The sequence below is a fragment of the Salmo salar genome, chromosome 16 (genome assembly GCF_965601325.2).
Source record: "Salmo salar chromosome 16, fSalSal1, whole genome shotgun sequence".
Classification (NCBI taxonomy): Eukaryota; Metazoa; Chordata; class Actinopteri; order Salmoniformes; family Salmonidae; genus Salmo; species Salmo salar.
This window is the reverse complement of record NC_138306.1, coordinates 89640923-89660966: the sequence shown is the minus strand read 5'-3', so window position 1 is coordinate 89660966 and position 20044 is coordinate 89640923. Positions and strand designations below refer to the sequence as shown.

The 20044-nt window shown below is 41.3% G+C and overlaps 1 protein-coding gene across 4 annotated transcripts in view; it reads right to left on the bottom strand.

Moving 5' to 3' along the window:
- LOC106575388 (uncharacterized) overlaps positions 1-20044 on the bottom strand; it is a 52949-nt gene that overhangs the window by 22221 nt on the left and 10684 nt on the right. Inside the window, exons 1-3 of one of the 4 annotated variants that reach the window (XM_014151893.3) lie at positions 15512-15633; positions 11332-11580; positions 1995-6792 (exon numbers count right to left, since the gene is read on the bottom strand). The exons of 2 other annotated variants lie outside the window; for them this stretch is intronic. In XM_014151893.3, coding sequence (XP_014007368.1) covers positions 5561-6792; positions 11332-11434 — 1335 coding nt within the window. In that variant the 5' untranslated portion in view covers positions 11435-11580; positions 15512-15633 and the 3' untranslated portion in view covers positions 1995-5560. Of the gene's footprint in view, positions 1-1994; positions 6793-11331; positions 11581-15511; positions 15634-20044 lie in introns of those variants that run through there. One more of the 4 variants, XM_045696773.2, reaches the window with a different exon arrangement.

Here is a 20044-nt window from a genome sequence, read left to right as displayed (position 1 = left end):
CACAACATACACTTAGTATTACTTTCTTAGCTACAGTATACATATCTCCCTGGCATATTACATCATTTATGCAGCAGCATACAATACATTTTTGGACCTTATTGTGCTGTGCACACTTGAACAGGAAGGTGGCACGGCAGTCCTTCGTGGACATATTTTGTCATAAACTTTGTCATCAAAGTCTGGCATTCTCTGGATTTATGGTGCTTTCAAGACAACTGGGAACTCGAAGGGAAAAAAATGGAATCATAATGACGTCAGTAATCTTCAGGTTGTAGCTGTAGAAAGAGGCCTGAGTTCCCAATTTACAATTCTGAGTTGGATGAAAGTTCAAAACGTATTTTCTCAGTCGTAGCTTGTTTTTGCCTCGAGTTCCCAGTTGTCTTGAACTCACTCAAGTCAGATTTTGCAGTACCAAGTTAAGTTGTTTTGAGCGCGGCACAAATCAAGCTTCATTGACAGCATGGCCAATGTTGAATGTTTACAGTTTTAAACTAGGAAAGACTTGGGACCACACAGCCACTCCACTGAATAGCAGGCCAATGATTGCTTTGCAATGCTTGCAGTTAGCCACTGATTCCTTCCATACCCCTCATTGTTGAATTTGCAATTTCCAACTTGTTGTGTAATGTTTGTCCAATGGCCGATGAGCACCGATGCGTTTTATCTATAATTTCTCTTCATATGACAAAGATTAAAAAGGATTTGATAGTAGATTGTCGACTTGATTCATGATGATGACTGCTAGCTCAGATTTTGAAAGTATGATGATCAAAGCGACTGTAGATAGAACATGATTTGCTGTAATTTTATCTGTGGACAATGACCTTGAGCCTTCTTGGATGGGCACGTCTAATGTAACTCTATGGCAGCACCCAAGGGGCTTGAATTTTCAAGTTCTACCCTTAGACTTGGCAGTGATGTATTGTCCCCATGAATGACAGAACACTGAGCCAATCACAGCGCAACGCTCCATATTTTCTGCTGGCTTGCCCCACCTCCACAGAAAGCACTGAGCTAGGCTGAAACACCTGCATTTTGGAGCTGCCTTACTGAAGAAAACAAAATAGAGACCATGTTTGTATGCGGCTTTATTAATAACTCGATTATATATGTATTTTTCTTTACATTGTTTGCAAACAGATCATTTTATTCTCACTTTTTTATCGCTAAAACTGTGGGGCTCAAAACAGGTGGCCCACCTGCCCTGAATAATGGGTCGCCACTGAACTTATCTAGAACACTGCAGTCCGTCTGGGTGTTTAACCTTCCCAAGTTCCCCCATGTCACCCTGCTCCTCCATACATTCCACTGGATTCCAGTCGAAGCTCACATCCACTACAAGACAATGGTGTTCCCTTACGGTGCAGCAAGAGGAACTGCCCCATCTCTACCTTCAGGCTATGCTCAAACCCTTATATCCCAACCTGAGCACTCAGTTCTGCCACCTCTGGTCTCATGGCCGAATACAACCATAAGAACTATTCATACTGTCAGATCTAATATGAAGAACTGAATACAACCATAAGAACCATTCATACTGTCAGATCTAATATGAAGAACTGAATACAACCATAAGAACCATTCATACTGTCAGATCTAATATGAAGAACTGAATACAACCATAAGAACCATTCATACTGTCAGATCTAATATGAAGAACTGAATACAACCATAAGAACCATTCATACTGTCAGATCTAATATGAAGAACTGAATACAACCATAAGAACCATTCATACTGTCAGATCTAATATGAAGAACTGAATACAACCATAAGAACCATTCATACTGTCAGATCTAATATGAAGAACTGAATACAACCATAAGAACCATTCATACTGTCAGATCTAATATGAAGAACTGAATACAACCATAAGAACCATTCATACTGTCAGATCTAATATGAAGAACTGAATACAACCATAAGAACCATTCATACTGTCAGATCTAATATGAAGAACTGAATACTAAAGAGAAGAAGAGGTTGACCAGTACATATTCATGTAACTTTATTTTTCATTGGCAGATCAATAAAGTTTGCTTCAATGCAGTTATCCAAACACATTCATGATCAGTAACTAAAATAACTAATCTAGTTTTAAAGACAATTCATAAACACATGTATTCACAAATACATAACATTGCAAAAATCAGAAACTTTCTGTCCAAAAATGATGCAGAAAAATTAATCCATGCTTTTGTTACTTCTAGGTTGGACTACTGCAATGCACTACTTTCCGGCTACCCGGATAAAGCACTAAATAAACTTCAGTTAGTGCTAAATACGGCTGCTACAATCCTGACTAGAACCAAAAAATGTGATCATATTACTCCAGTGCTAGCCTCCCTACACTGGCTTCCTGTTAAGGCAAGGGCTGATTTCAAGGTTTTACTGCTAACCTACAAAGCATTACATGGGGATGCTCCAACCTTTCTTTACGATTTGGTCCTGCCGTACATACCTACACGTACGCTACGGTCACAAGACGCAGGGCTCCTAATTGTCCCTAGAATTTCTAAGCAAACAGCTGGAGGCAGGGCTTTCTCCTATAGAGCTCAATTTTTATGGAATGGTCTGCCTACCTATGTGAGAGACGCAGACTCGGTCTCAACCTTTAAGTCTTTACTGAAGACTCATCTCTTCAGTAGGTCCTACGATTGAGTGTAGTCTGGCCCAGGAGTGTGAAGGTGAACGGAAAGGCTCTGGAGCAACGAACCGCCCTTGCTGTCTCTGCCTGGCCGGTTCCCCTCTCTCCACTGGGATTCTCTGCCTCTAACCCTATCACAGGGGCTGAGTCACTGGCTTATTGGTGTTCTTCCATGCCGTCCCTAGGAGGGGTCGCGTCACTTGAGTGGGTTGAGTCACTGACGTGATCTTCCTGTCTGGGTTGGTGCCCCCCCTTGGGTTGTGCCGTGGCGGAGATCTTTGTGGGCAATACTCAGCCTTGTCTCAGGACGGTAAGTTGGTGGTTGAGAAGATATCGCTCTAGTGGTGTGGGGACTGTGCTTTGGCAAAGTGGGTGGGGTTATATCCTGCCTGTTTGGCCCTGTCCGGGGGTATCATCGGATGGGGCCACAGTGTCTCCTGACCCCTCCTGTCTCAGCCTCCAGTATTTATGCTGCAGTAGTTTATGTGTCAGGGGGCGAGGGTCAGTTTGTTCTATCTGGAGTATTTCTCCTGTCTTATCCGGTGTCCTGTGTGAATCTAATCTCTCTCTAATTCTCTCTTTCTCTCTCTCGGAGGACCTGAGCCCTAGGACCTTGCCTCAGGACTACCTGGCATGATGACTCCTTGCTGTCCCCAGACCACCTGGCCGTGCTGCTGCTCCAGTTTCAACTGTTCTGCCTCCGGCTATGGAATCATGACCTGTTCACCGGACGTGCTACCTGTCCCAGACCTGCTGTTTTCAACTCTCTAGAGACAGCAGGAGCGGTAGAGATGCTCTCAATGATCGGCTATGAAAAGCCAACTGACATTTACTCTTGAGGTGCTGACTTGCTGCACCCTCGACAACTACTGTGATTATTATTATTTGACCATGCTGGTCATTTATGAACATTTGAACATCTTGGCCATGTTCTGTTATAATCTCCACCCGGCACAGACAGAAGAGGACTGGCCACCCCTCATAGCCTGGTTCCTCTCTAGGTTTCTTCCTAGGTTTTGGCCTTTCTAGTGAGTTTTTCCTAGCCACCGTGCTTCTACACCTGCATTGCCTGCTGTTTGGGGTTTTAGGCTGGGTTTCTGTACAGCACTTTGAGATATCAGCTGATGTAAGAAGGGCTATATAAATAAATCAGATTTTATTTATTCATTTCATAAGTTGTATCATTAAATAAAGTTGTAAAATAATCCCCCCCAAACTAGTGGTGAAAAGTGATCATCACACCATCTCTATCTGATACATGTTAGGGGCGGAAGGTAGCCTAGTGTTTAGAGTGTTGGGCCAGTAACCAAAAGGTTGCTAGCTCGAATCCCCAAGGTGACAAGGTAAAAAATCTGTCATTCAGCCTCTGAACAAGGCAGTTAACCCAGTGTTCCTAGGCCATCAATGTAAATAAGAATGTGTTCTTAACTGACTTGCCTAGCTAAATAAAGGTAAAAAAAAACAAAAAAGCGTCTACTTGCTCATTCCCACAGAATACTGCAGAGGGACAACCTGGTCTCAGAGCAAAACGTATTATATGTTACAAAAACATCCGTGCCATTCCATTTAGTATGTTACATTACATTGGCCTACCAATTTAAGCTGAACTAAAATATAAACAAAACAAGTAAAGTGTTGCTTTCATGAGCTGAAGTAAAAAATTCCAGAAATGTTCCACATGCACAAAAAGCTAATTTCTCTCAAATGTTGTTAACAGATTTGTTCATATCCCTGTTAGTGAGCATTTCAGCCTTTGTCAAGATAATCCATCCACCTGACAGGTGTGGCATATCAAGAAGCTGATAAAACAGCATGATCATTACACAGGTGCACCTTGTGCTGGGGCCAATAAAAGGCCACACAACACAATGTCACAGATGTCTCAAGTTCAGGGAATGTGCAATTGGGGGGGGGGTAGTATTTATGTCTGTAATAAAGACCTTTTGTGGGGAAAAACTCATGCTGATTGGCTGGGCCTGGCTCCCAAGTGGGCCTATACCCTCCCAAGTCCCACCCATGGCTGAGCCCCTGCCCAGTCATGTGAAATCCATAGATTAGGACCTCATTTATTTATTTCAATTGACTGATTTCCTTATACGAACTGTAAATTGTTGAAATTGTTGCGTTTAGATTGTTGTTCAGTATAATACGACTTGTAGAATTACAATTCGTATGTAATTTTACGCATTGCTATTCATACAATATGTTACGAACTTGTAATATGTATGACATGTTATGAATTCCAATTTGTTGTTGCTAACGTTAGCTAGGTTAGGGGTGAGGGGTTTAAGGTAGAGTTAAATGGGTTTAGGGGAAAGGTTAGCTAAAGATGCTAAGTAGTTGCATGCTACGCTAACATGCTAATTAATAGCTAAAAATAAGTAAGTTACTAATTAGCTAAAATCCTCCGTGATGAGATTCAAACACGCAGCCTTTGGCTAGACGTTTGAGTTACACGCCCACCTCTCCACAGAGCAGGAGTAAGGCTTCTCTCCTACCTGTAAACGGTGGTGTGTTTTTAAGCTGCCCAGTTGACACTCTCCCCACAGACAGAGTCAGACCAGGCTGAGAGGGAAGCAGTACCACCTAGTCAATTGTCAGACTAGTGTTTGTTTTCAAAATGAGAAGCCTCACAGAGGGTATTCAACACTAAGGGCAAATATTTACAGTAGAAGCTAACAAAACAAAACATACTAAAACTGACAAGGTGCACACTGACCAGTAAAGAGAGGCTAATATTCTATAATGCTCCCTTTCCTCTGCACAGTTCTCTCATAGTGAGAAACAATAGGATTACAGTGTTCTACACTTTCTTCATTTGATCCACTTCAACTTCTTTCATGAGATGAGAATTAAGTGATGGAGTGACTTTATTCTTAGCTGGTCAGAGAACTGATGAGGCTTTTCTCCTTAATGTATACATTGGTGTGTTTTTAAGTTGCTCTGGTGAGAGAAACTCTTCCCACAGTCAGAGCAGAAGTAAGGCTTCTCTCCTGTGTGTGTTCTCTGATGAAGTTTTAGCTCAGTTGATGTTTTGAAGCATTTTCCACAGCCAGAGCAGTAGTAATGCTTCTCTCCTGTGTGTGTTCTCTGATGTACTTTTAGCTCAGCTGATGTTTTGAAGCATTTTACACATTCAGAGCAGGAATATGGCCTCTCTCCTGTATGTATACGTTCATGTGATTTCAATGTACCCGATCGGGAGAAACGTTTTCCACAGTCAGAGCAGTAGTAAGGCTTCTCTCCTGTATGTATACGTTCATGTGATTTCAAGGTACCCAATAGGGAGAAACTCTTCCCACAATCAGAGCAGGAGTAAGGCTTCTCTCCTGTGTGTATTTGCTGGTGAGCTTTTAAGTTGGTCTTTTGAGAAAATCTCTCCCCACAGTCAGGGCAGTAGTAAGGCTTCTCTCCCGTATGTATACGTTGGTGTGTTTTTAAGGTATCCAGTCGAGAGAAACTCGCCCCACAGTCAGAGCAGGAGTAAGGCTTCTCTCCTGTGTGTGTTCTCTGGTGAAGTTTTAGCACCGTTGATGTTTTGAAGCATTTTACACAGTCGGAACAGGAGTAAGGCTTTTCTCCTGTATGTGTTCTCTGATGAACTTTTAGCTCAGATGATGTTTTGAAGCATTTTCCACAGTCAGAGCAGAAGTAAGACTTCTCTAATGTGTGTGTTTTCTGATGAACTGTTAGCCCAGTTGATGTTTTGAAGAATTTTCCACAGTCAGAGCAGGAGTATGGCTTCTCTCCTGTATGTATACGTTCATGTGATTTTAAGTTTTCTGATCGGGAGAAACGTTTTCCACAGTCAGAGCAGGAGTAAGGCTTCTCTCCTGTATGTATTTGTTGGTGTGCTTTTAAGTTGGTCTTTTGAGAGAATCTCTCCCCACAGTCAGGGCAGTAGTAAGGCTTCTCTCCCGTATGTATACGTTGGTGTGTTTTTAAGGTATCCAGTCGAGAGAAACTCACCCCACAGTCAGAGCAGGAGTAAGGCTTCTCTCCTGTGTGTATTTTTAGGTGTATTTTTAGTTTTGATAGAAATGGGAAAATCTCTTCACAATGTGGGCAGTAGTGAGACCTCTTAGCTCTGTGATCTTCCTGCTGTTGCTCTCTGGATGTAGAGCATGTCTCAAAATGGTATCCTGTGTGAACATCAGAAGAACCAGTCAGTTGGTGTGATATACATGTCAGTCAAATGTATTTTATGAAACCCTTTTACATCAGTAGCTGTCACAAAGTGCTTAACAGAAACCCAGCCTAAATTCCCGCAAGCAATGCAGATGTAGAAGCACAGTGGCCACAAAAAACTCCCTAGAAAGCAGGAACCTAGGAAGAAACCTAGAGAGGAACCAGGCTCAGAGCGGTGACCAATTCTCTTCTGTCTATATCGGGTGACAGGTAGCCTAGTGGTTAGAGCAACCGAAAGGTTGCAAGATCGAATCCCCGAGCTGACAAGGTAAAAATCTGTCGTTCTGCCCCGAACAAGGCCGTTAACCCACTGTTCCTAGGCCGTCATTGAAAATAAGAATTTGTTCTTAACTGACTTGCCTAGTTAAATAAAGGTTTAAAAAAAACAATAAAAAATAAAATAAAATACACTATTTTTCAAAAGTTTGGGGGTCACTTGGAAATGTCCTTGTTTTCGAAAGAAAAGGAGATTTTTTGTCCATTAAAATAATGTCAAATTGATCAGAAATACAGTGTAGACATTGTTAATGTTGTAAATGACTATTGTAGCTGGAAACGCCTGAAGATCTCGTAAAATGCTGTGTACTACTCCCTTCACAGAACAGCACAAACTGGCTCTAACCAGAATAGTGTCTAGAAGGCCAGCATCCCGGAGTCACCTCTTCACTGTTGACTTTGAGACTGGTGTTCTGCAGGTACTATTTAATGAAGCTGCCAGTTGAGGACTTGTGAGACGTCTGTTTCTCAAACGAGACACTCTAATGTACTTGTCCTCTTGCCCAGTTGTGCACCAGGGCCTCCCACTCCTCTTTCTATTCTGGTTAGAGCCAGTTTGCGCTGTTCTGTGAAGGGAGTAGTACACAGCGTTGTACGAGATATTCAGTTTCTTGGCAATTTCTCGCATGGAATAGCCTTCATTTCTCAGAACAAGAATAGACTGACGAGTTTCAGAAGAAAGGTCTTTGTTTCTGGCCATTTTGAGGCTGTAATTGAACCTACAAATGCTCCAGATTGATCAATTAGCCTATTAAAATTATAAACTTGGATTAGCTAACACAACATGCCATTGGATCACAGGAGTGATGGTTGCTGATAATGGGCCTCTGTACACCTACGTAGATATTCCCCCAAAATGCTAAATCAGCAGTTTCCAGCTACAATAGTCATTTACAACATTAACAATGTCTACACTGTATTAATGATCAATTTGATGTTATTTTAATGGACAAAAAATATACTTTTCTTTCAAAAACAAGGACATTTCTAAGTGACCCTAAACTTTTCAACGGTAGTGTATGTATTCATTTCAGTAGGCTGTATGGGAATAAAACTATTCTAAAACTGGGTAGGAGTCAAAAACTAAAAAGAGGCAAAAGTCATGAAAATGATGAGCTATATCATCCTCCACTCAACATCACAAGGGTTAGTCACTACACAGACTCATTTCATAGAACTTTAAAACACTGGCAGTTTGTCTACTTCACTTCCTTAGTCTACACTCTGAGCACTCCAGATAGCCCAGTGAATAAACCAAATGCTGGCAATACTGGTGTCATCCATATGTCTCAGTAGCATTAAATAACATCTACAATGCATTCGAAAAGTATTCAGACCTTGACTTTTGCCACATTTTGTTATGTTGATCAGAAATACAGTGTAGACATTGTTAATATTGTAGATGACTATTGTACATGTTAACGGCAGATTTTTTATGTAATATCTACATAGGCGTACAGAGGCCCATTATCAGCAACCATCACTCCTGTGTTCCAATGGCATGTTGTGTTAGCTAATCCAAGTTTGTCATTAGAAAACCCTTTTGCAATTATGTTAGCACAGGTTTAAACTGTGGTGCTGATTAAAGAAGCAATAAAACTGGACTTTGCAACTCTTGCCCAGAAGGCCAGCATCCCGGAGTCGCCTCTTCACTGTTGACGTTGAGACTGGTGTTAAGTGACCCCAAACTTTTGAATTGAGCTCAGGTGCATCCTGTTTCCATTGATCATCCTTGAGATGTTTCTACAACAAAAAATATTAAATATATATCTATCAGATATAAATCATCAGGATGTGGTAGTCTACTGGTTCTGTTCAACAATTCTCCAACGTTGTTGAGAGCTGATATTCTGTGCAGTGCAAAACGAGACGTAGGCCTAATCCTCAACCAATCATATTTCTCAAATCCTTTTCAGGCTAAATTCCAGCCGAACATGGAGAGGACAGTAATGCCTAACTACACTGAAAAAAACTATAAACGCAACATTTAAAGTGTTGGTCCCATGTTTCATGAGCTGAAATAAAAAATCTCAGACATTTTCCAATACACACAAAAAGCTTATTTCTCTCAAATTGTGTGCACAAATATGTTTACATCCCTATTAGTGAGCATTTCTCCTTTGCCAAGATAATCCATCCACCTGACAGGTGTGACATATCAAGAAGCTGATTAAACAGCATAATCATTACACAGCTGCACCTTGTGCTGGGGACAATAAAAGGACACTTTAAAATGTACAGTTTTGTTACACAACACAATGTCACAGATGTCTCAAGTTTTGAGGGAGCGTGCAATTGGCATGCTAACTGCAGGAATGTCCACCACAGCTGTTGCCAGAGAATTGAATGTTATTTCCTCTACCATAAGCTGCCTCCAACGTCGTATTAGAGTATTTGGCAGTACGTCCAACCGGCCTCACAATCATAGACTACGTGTAACAACGTCACCCCAGGACTTCCACATCTGGCTTCTTCACCAGCGGGATCATCTGAGGGGGGGTATTTATGTCTGTAATAAAGCCCTTCTGTGGGGAAAACTCATTCTGATTGGCTGGACCTGGCTCCCCAGTGGGTGGCGCTGGCTGCCAAGTGGGTGGGCCTATGCCTTCCAAGGCCCACCCATGGCTGCAACTCTGCCCAGTCATGTGAAATCTACAGGTTAGGGCCTAATTCATTTCAATTGACTGATGTCCTTATTATATATATATATTTTTTTTTAAATACATTTAACCTTTATTTAACTACGCAAGTCAGTTAAGAACAAATTCTTATTTACAATGACAGCCTTCCGGGGAACAGTGGGTTAACTGCATTGTTCAGGGGCAGAACGACAGATTTTTACCTTGTCAGCTCAGGGATTCGATCCAGCAACCTTTCGGTTACTGGCCCAACGCTCTAACCACTAGGCTACCTGCCGCCCCTTATATGAACTGTAACTCAGTAAAATCGTTGAAATTGTTGCATGTTGCGTTTATATTTATGTACAATATACATACAAGAAGTTGGTGAAGAGCTACAAAAGGAAGTAAATAGCCCTATTAGACTGAAAGATAATGGAATTTCATCAACCTTATGAGCTCCCGAGTGGCGCAGCATCATCTAAGGCACTGCATCTCAGTGCTAGAGGCATCACTACAGACACCCTGGTTAGATTCCAGGCTGTATCACAACTGGCCGTGATTGGGAGTCCCATAGGGCAGCGCACAGTTGGCCAAGCGTCGTCCATGTTTGGCCGGTGTAGGCCGTCATTGTAAATAATAATTTGTTCTTAAATGACTTGCCTAGTTAAATAAAGGTTAATAATAATAATAATTGTTAGGATCTCCATGGGCATTAGCTGCTACTTCACTCAATCCTGTTTTAAAAAGTCTCCCTGTGTGACATTCCTTGAGACCAACCAGAAATGTTTCCTTGGCCAAATATCCCCAGATTTTCATAAAAACAGCCAAACATGTTCTCTCGTTACCAAATGTTGCGTGGGGCAAAAGAGTAGGCCAGGTGAGCATCAATCGCTAGTTCGGTGCAGCAGACTGCAGGGGTGTAGTGCTGCAGGAGCGATGCGCCGCCACAATGGTGTTTGTTTAGTAAAGTTAGATCAATGTCTTGGACGATCACCTAGTGATTAATTAGTAGTCCACATAACCAAATATCATAGCATAACATTACTGTTACAACAAAAGCAACACCTAATTTCTTACGAGATTTTAGGAGGGTTTGCTGAATCGTCCCAAACTCAACAGCGCGCGCCATTAGGCAGAATGTGCTTTGATTAAAACAAAATACAGGAAGTCTATATAATTTAACACCATCTGCTCTAATTTGCTAACCAAACAGAAATTTAAGGAGATTTAAATGCATATTCCCATGAAATTGATTGAGATCAAACGATTGGCATGCAGACGCAGCTTGGTCATTTCACTGGTAAAACGTGAAGAATTATAATTAAATATTGACAGTGATGATGTCATGGCCTATTTTGAAATGAGGTATGCCTAACTAACTGATTGAGGGTATGAAACATTTTCAACGTTCTTGAGACAATGTGTGGGCATATGCAAGCGTTACAAGTTTAAAAAAATGTTACTTCGCTGTGAAGTCTTGAGTGGTTCAGGGATGTGTGATGTCAGAATTACAGAATTCAACCTAGCAGTAGACTGGGTTATAACTTATGGAGGTCTAATTTATGAAGATAACTTATAGATAGAACCTGCTCTTACCATGATTAACAGTTGTCCTAATCTTCTCCTCCTCTTCTTCATCTTTAATGTTGACATTCAGCTCCAGTGTTTGACTGCAGTCTTCCAGCTTCACTGATGACATCTCTGGATCCTGCAGTGCAAACTGGGCTCCACTGTCACAATCAGGACCCAGTGACTGTAGGTTTTGACTCAGTGTGGAAGGAGAGAGGCAGGCTGGGTTTGTCCTCACTGTTGATGTTACCGGCCTCAGACTTGATCTGAGTCGGCCTGAAGTAATAAAGACAAACGGACACAAAAGTTACTTTCTTGACAGTTCTGGCACTTTCTTTATTCTGTAAAAATATTTTCTATTTTTTCTTGTTCAATTATCTCATTTCAGTAGATCAGGTAGCTAATCCTTGACAAAACATTCATTCACATTAGACACAAAGTACACATTTTAAATTGCACAACATAAGCCTGCCCCTGTACAAGGCAGTTCTGCCCCTGTACAAGGCAGTTAACCAACTGTTCCTAGGCCGTCAGTAAAAATAAGAATTTGTTCTTAACTGACTTGCCTAGTTAAATAAAGGTAAAATTAAAATAAAAAATAAAATTATATCTATAGTACATTTCCTAAATTCACATAAATGCATAAATGACTCAAAAACCATTTAGAACAAGGTTGCAGTATGTTTTATGCAGTACTATGTAAAAAAGAATATGAATAACCTTGTCTTCACTGTATTATTTCACTCACAAAAAAACATTGTATTTCCCATTCACACCATAGTAAGAATTATCAGGGGTCGTACAGTGGCAAATTCAAGGACTTAAGTACTTTTTCAAGCACTAATATTTATTTACTTGAAGCCCTGAATTATAGATAAATATAGAAACAACTGAATGTGTCTGAATATTAGTACACATGTAAAGAACTGATAATCATTACATTCAGCTTCAAAACTGTAGTGCAACTGAAATGTTCTCTCTCTGATGAGGCACTACCTGCACTGAAGTCCGTTGATGCAGACCTCCTATGGTATCATGGTGGTCCACAAACAAACGTTTAAGGTTCATGTCTGTCTAATTCTGTACTAATAAAATAAACCAAGAAATCCCTATTAACTTCTACCACACCCCCCTTCCCCAAAAACCCTCCCACACCCCTAATAAACTTTATCAATAGATCCCTTTCTGTGGTTGCAAACATTGGGGTCTATATCATGCTGAGACAATCCACCCTTAGGTTATCCAGCTTATCAAATACCATGCCAACAATAACATCTGTTACCACCAACAACTCTGCTGAAGTTTACAAGATAACTTTAAACCTGGTATTTCTGCTTTACACAATCCAAGTTGTTGATAACCTTACCAATGAAAGCTATGAAGTACATTTTATTCAATATTGAAGTATCCTTTGTCACAGCACATGTATAGGCACAAGATTTCTGAACAGGCCTCGAAACCATGTCAGGACTAGTAGGAAGACCAGTTCTGACAGAAGGTCCTCTTACTACAGGACCAACCATGGAAGCTCCATCAGTCTGACAGTAGGTCCTCTTACTACGGGACCAACCATGGAAGCTCCATCAGTCTGACAGTAGGTCCTCTTACTACGGGACCAACCATGGAAGCTCCATCAGTCTGACAGTAGGTCCTCTTACTACAGGACCAACCATGGAAGCTCCATCAGTATGACAGTAGGTCCTCTTACTACAGGACCAACCATGGAAGCGCCATCAGTCTGACAGTAGGTCCTCTTACTACAGGACCAACCATGGAAGCTCCATCAGTCTGACAGTAGGTCCTCTTACTACGGGACCAACCATGGAAGCTCCATCAGTCTGACAGTAGGTCCCCTTACTACAGGACCAACCATGGAAGCTCCATCAGTCTGACAGTAGGTCCTCTTACTACAGGACCAACCATGGAAGCTCCGTCAGTCTGACAGTAGGTCCTCTTACTACAGGACCAACCATGGAAGCTCCATCAGTCTGCACTGTAGTTCCACCAGTCTGTCTTACAGCCTCTGCATATCATACATCATGACGGATTCTATATCTCTGAGCATCTCTCTACACCTGGCATCCACCAAATGCTGCACAAATGCTGCACCCTCTGCACAATTGCAACACTTAACCGTCACATTGCTCCAACATTCACCGTAATCATGTTCCCCACCCCACTTGGCACATCTTTCCACTCAACAGCTACATGTCCCATTCTTTGACATTTAAAAACACTGTGATGATTCACCATTGCTGCTCCAGTTTCAACTGTTTTGCTATGGAACCCTGACCTGTTCACCGGACGTGCTACCTGTCCCAGACCTGCTGTTTTCAACTCTCTAGAGACAGCAGGAGCGGTAGAGATACTCTCAATGATCGGTTATGAAAAACCAACTGACATCCCTGTAGCTCAGTTGGTAGAGCATGGTGTTTGCAATGCCAGGGTTGTGGGTTCGATTCCCACGGGGGGCCAGCACAGGATGAGTGTCTGCTAAATTACAATAATGTGCACAGCCAGAAGAGAACTGGCCACCCCTCATAGCCTGGTTCCTCTCTAGGTTTCTTCCTAGGTTCTGGCCTTTCTAGGTAGTTTTTCCTAGCCAATGTGCTTCTACACCTGCATTGCTTGCTGTTTGGGGTTTTAGGCTGGGTTTCTGTACAGCACTTTGTGATATCAGCTGATGTAAGAAGGGCTTTATAAATACATTTGATTTGATTGATGAGGCTGGGTCAAATTCTCTGACATTGAAGACAAGGAATCCTATTCTGTACCTTTCCAGACAAAACCTTCTCAAACCTCAACAGCACTGATAAGCTTTCACTTCTTTAACCCCCTTTCCTACTGATCAACCTTTAGGCTTCAACCACTCTGTCTCCCTTCACATGTTCTTTAACAATATTATCCATGAACATAGATATTGGGACCTCAGAGATTACTCCCTTCAATTTAGCACGGCTTCTGAGCTTCGTCCCATTATGATTTTCCAATTGAAGAATCTTCCCTTGATGAACCTGACTAGTACAAGATATTAACAATCTACCATTTTCAATTTTTTATTTCACCTTTATTTAACCAGGTAGGCTAGTTCAGAACAAGTTCTCATTTACACGGATGCGGCCCAGTTTAACTTCACCTCTCTTTATGGCCTTGGTTAATCAGATAGGGTGTAAATGAAGCCCTGTGGTCTCCTCAAACACCATCCCAACTTTCCACTGTGACACATTATTACTCTAGCTCCCTACCTTGGACCTCTTTAGAGTTTCTATACTACATGCACCACTGCTTCCAGTATCATTATCTCTGTTCTTCCTATGTCTTTCCACTACAGACCATTCACATTCTATGCCCTCATCCTCCTGCTCCATATCAGAACTGTCCCCCACATTGATCGCATTCCAGCACAGCTGTTGCTTCTCAAACTCTCTCTCCATTTCCATTGTTTCAGGGGTGTCAAACTCATTCCATTGAGGGCCGAGTCTCCGCAGGTTTTAGTTTTTTCCTTTCAATTAAAACCTAGACAATTAGGTGAGGGGAGTTCCTTACTAATTAGTGACCTTAATACATTAATCAAGTACAAAGGTGGAGAGAAAACCCGCAGACACTTGGTCCTCCATGGAATGAGTTTGACAGGTGCTCTGATTCATCTGCATTAATCGACGCCATTCCATGCAGTTGGCCTCTCTCTCCAAATGGTGAAGGATAACTTCAGTTAGCTTCCCTCTATTGACACTCCAGCACACAGCCTCATGTGGCCATTTCACCACGAGCAAACTCCTCGAAAGACGACCGAAACCGTTGAAGCCGCCATTTGACTAGCGTCCTCCGAACCATCCTGATCTCGCGAGCGTACATTAACGAAACAGTGTATGTAAACTCGCGAGATCAGGATGGTTCGGAAGAGGCTATTTACCAGCTCATAAACATTTTACACAAAACCAAGAACATGTGAAAACGAACTCAAATAAGTGGAATCTTTATGAAATTACTTTTACTAAATTGTGTCCATACACTCAAACAAACCCAAAGTCTAGCTATGTGACTTGTAAAATCGTTTTGAATCACGTTCTTCACTCACTCGGGTTGACCCCAAAATAACACATATAATTAAAACCTTTACCAAACGTGATAATACCTTGACGGATTTGTTACCTAGCATATTATATATTATTTCGACATTAGAAAGTTTAAACGTGCTTTTACATACCTACAATAATACATTTGAAACGGACACAACCCCTATCGACATACAAGCACAGTTCTGTCGTTTTCTACCCGGAACTTCCTGTTCCCCACAACGACAATACAACAGCGTCATCTTCTTCTCTGGTATACTGACATTTACACAAATATAACGTGTCTGCCGCCACCTACTGTACGGTTAGTAAACTGTAGAAAGAAATACATGTCCATTGTGGATAAAGGGAGGGGGGACAACGACATCAAAACAAAACACAAAAATAGATAAATAACATCCCACTACTCCAGTCACAGTCCTATTCAAATCACATCCCTACACAGTCTCATGGGCCTCGTAGGGAGGAACATCTTCAGTCACAGTCCTATTCAAATCACATCCCTACACAGTCTCATGGGCCTCGTAGGAAGGAACATCTTCAGTCACAGTCCTATTCAAATCACATCCCTACACAGTCTCATGGGCCTCGTAGGGAGGAACATCTTCAGTCACAGTCCTATTCAAATCACATCCCTACACAGTCTCATGGGCCTCGTAGGGAGGAACATCTTCAGTCAGTATTCCCTGCAATCAGTGGTGTAAAGTACTTAAGTACAAATAGTTTAAGTACTGCATAAGTAGTATTTTGGGGTATCTGTACTTTACTTTTGATATTTTTGACAACTTCTACTTTTACTCCACTACATTCCTAAATAAAATAATGTACTTTCTACTCCATATAATTTCCCTGACACACAAAAGTAGTCGTTACATTTGCATGGACAGGAAATGGACAGGAAAATTGTTCAATTCACGCATCCCTACTGTATCTGATCTGGCGGACTCACTAAACAGAAATACTTTGTTTGTCAATTATGGGTGAGATCTTAAATTCAATCTGGAGTGCCAGAGTGCGCTTGGGCGTTCGTAAATTCAGAGCGTTGTCAGATTGTCAGTTCGTATCGGTCTCGGAGCGTTCAGAACCACACTGGACGTTCTGGCGGAGGAGTAGGGTTGATTCAAGCGTTCTGACCTCACAACGGCAGTCAAGCATCCAAGCTAACTGGTTAACATTGGCTAGCTTGCTAGCTACTTCCAGTGCAAATGAGAGAACTCTGACCATTTTACTCGCCTTAGCAGAGCGGTTAGGCTGTGTTCCTGTTATCCAGAGCATTGGTGACTTTAACTGTGCTGCAGGCAACAATTTAATTACGCTTTTTTGCCGACGTTTACTGACACCAGCCGTATTCAAGGGGTGTTGAGCGTTCGTTTTTCATCAATTATTCAGCCCTCTGGCACACTCACCCGAGAGTGCTCTGAAATCGGAGTAACACTATGTCTGAGTGTTGGAGTGTGACCCTGACTATCAATACATTTAAACTACAAGATAATCGTTTTCTTATAAATCATTTCTTTCTTGAAATGATTTATACTTTTACTTTTGATACTTAAGTATATTTTAGCAATTACATTTACTTTTGATACTGATGTATATGTCAAACCAAATACTTTTAGACTTTTACTCAAGTAGTATTTTACTGGGTGGCTTTCACTTTTACCTTGATAGGAAAGGACTCAAGTATCTTTACTTTTACTCAAGTATGACAATTGGGTACTTTTTCCACCACTACCTGCAATGCTTCCAATGTTAATTCCTGAACTCCCAAAAATCTTTCAGCCGCACGTACAATTAATCTTTACAATCGGTATCCTTCAACTGGTAAATGACACCTGCGTGGCAGGTTAGGAGAATGAGGTTAAGGTTAGGAAAATGGTGAGGGTTAGGGATTTGTTTACCATGCAGGTTTGGATAACTAATGTGGCAGGTAGGAGATCCGAGGTTAAGGTTAGGAAAAGGGTGATGGTTAGGGATTTGTTTACCATGCAGGTTTGGATAACTAACGTGGCAGGTTATGATAATTAACGTGGTGGTTAGGAGACTGAGATTAAGGTTAGGAAACGGGTTAGGGTTATGTTTAGCTACAATGCTACAGTAGTCAAAAACTGTTGTCCCAAAGCAAAAGAAACGGCCACGGACCAATGGGGAGCATCAATTGGTGTAAACTTGAAGTCATTAAACACCCGATATCAGAGAACGCCCCTAATTGCGGTCTGCAATTACACCCTTTTCGGATCAAGGGGCAAGGCTTCCAGTCTATAAGCATGTTTTCCACTGTGCTCAGAGGGCATGTTCGGTAGTGCAGTTCAGCTGACGTATGCCACATGCAGATGCTGAAGGGAAAACACACCTCTTGACCTGCATGTGCATAATGTAGGTCAAGGAGCAGCCTCGTCTCATAGACTAGAGGTAACATAGTAAATATAAATCTGTGACTGTCAAAATAGTATTACGTTACATTTTTATGGTTACATAAGACAGATGGTTACTTAATAAATGGAATTTGGTGGTGCTGTACTGTAACAGCGAGCTGAGCCAGTTGAAAGTATTGACACCAGAGATATATTGTTGGTGACTGTGTGGTCCTTCATTAGTTTAGTGTTTTTTATTCATTTATTTCTGGTACCCTCCTACCTGAGAGGCATGAGGCCTGTGTGGCGTTGCACTGTTAAAATCATCCCAGTGTGGAGATGAAACACCTGTGTGTTGCAAAGCCACATGCTCTGTCCTCTCTGTTCTACCTAGGTGTTTTAATGTTGGTAATACAGAGATAACCACTGATCTACCTAGGTGTTTTAATGTGGGTAATACAGCGATAACCACTGATCTACCTAGGTGTTTTAATGTGGGTAATACAGAGATAACCACTGATCTACCTAGGTGTTTTAATGTGGGTAATACAGAGATAACCACTGATCTACCTAGGTGTTTTAATGTGGGTAATACAGAGATAACCACTGATCTACCTAAGTGTTTTAATGTGGGTAATACAGAGATAATACTAATACAGAGATAACCACTGATCTACCTAGGTGTTTTAATGTGGGTAATACAGAGATAATACTAATACAGAGATAACCACTGTTCTACCTAGGTGTTTTAATGTGGGTAATACAGAGATAATACTAATACAGAGATAACCACTGTTCTACCTAGGTGTTTTAATGTGGGTAATACAGAGATAATACTAATACAGAGATAACCACTGATCTACCTAGGTGTTTTAATGTGGGTAATACAGAGATAATACTAATACAGAGATAACCACTGTTCTACCTAGGTGTTTTAATGTGGATAATACAGAGATAATACTAATACCGAGATAACCACTGTTCTACCTAGGAGTTTTAATGTGGATAATACTAATACAGAGATAACCACTGTTCTACCTAGGTGTTTAAATGTGGGTAATACAGAGATAATACTAATAAAGAGATAACCACTGTTCTACCTAGGTGTTTTAATGTGGATAATACTAATACAGAGATAACCACTGATCTACCTAGGTGTTTTAATGTGGGTAATACAGAGATAATACTAATACAGAGATAACCACTGATCTACCTAGGTGTTTTAATGTGGGTAATACAGAGATAACCTCTGTTCTACCTAGGTGTTTTAATGTTGATAATACTAATACAGAGATAATACTAATACAGAGATAACCACTGCTCTACCTAGGTGTTTTAATGTGGGTAATACAGAGATAATACTAATACAGAGATAACCACTGCTCTACCTAGGTGTTTTAATGTGGGTAATACAGAGATAATACTAATACAGAGATAACCACTGCTCAACGTAGGTGTTTTAATGTGGATAATACTAATACAGAGATAATACTAATACAGAGATAACCACTGCTCTACCTAGGTGTTTTAATGTGGATAATACTAATAGAGATAACCACTGCTCTACCTAGGTGTTTTAATGTGGATAGTACTAATACAGAGATAACCATTGGACATGCATTTTCCATTATGCCATTGTGTAACCACTTCAGTTCCTTAAATTTGTAGTTTAAAGCATATACAGGGCATTATACAAGACCTCTTGACTTTTTCCACATTTGTTATGTTACAGCCTTATACGAAAATTGATTAATTGCATTTTTTACCCCTCATCAATATACACACAATACCCCATAATGACAAAGCAAAAACAGGTTTTTAGACATTTTTGCATAAGTATTCAGACCCTTTGCTCTGAGACTCGAAAGTGAGCTCAAGTGCATCCTGTTTCCATTGATCATCCTTGAGATGTTTCTACAACTTGACTGGAGTCCACCTGTGGTAAATTCAAATGATTGGACATGATTGGAAACGGAACACAGCTGTCTATATAAGGTCCCACAGTTGACAGTGCATGACAGAGCAAAAACTAAGCAATGAGGTCGAAGAAATAGTCCGTCGAGCTCCGAGACAAGTTTGTGGCGAGGAACAGATGTGGGGAAGAGTACCAACACACTGGGCTCCCCGCTTGTGCCGTCAAACTCCTGCCCCACGTTGGGCGCAAACCTTTTAAGGGCTCCCGAGTGGCACAGCGGTCTAAGGCACTGCATCTAAGTGCAAGAGGCATCACTACAGTCCCTGGTTTGAATCCAGGCTGAGTCACATCTGGCCGTGATTGGGAGTCCCATAGGGAAGTGCGCAATTGGCCCAGCA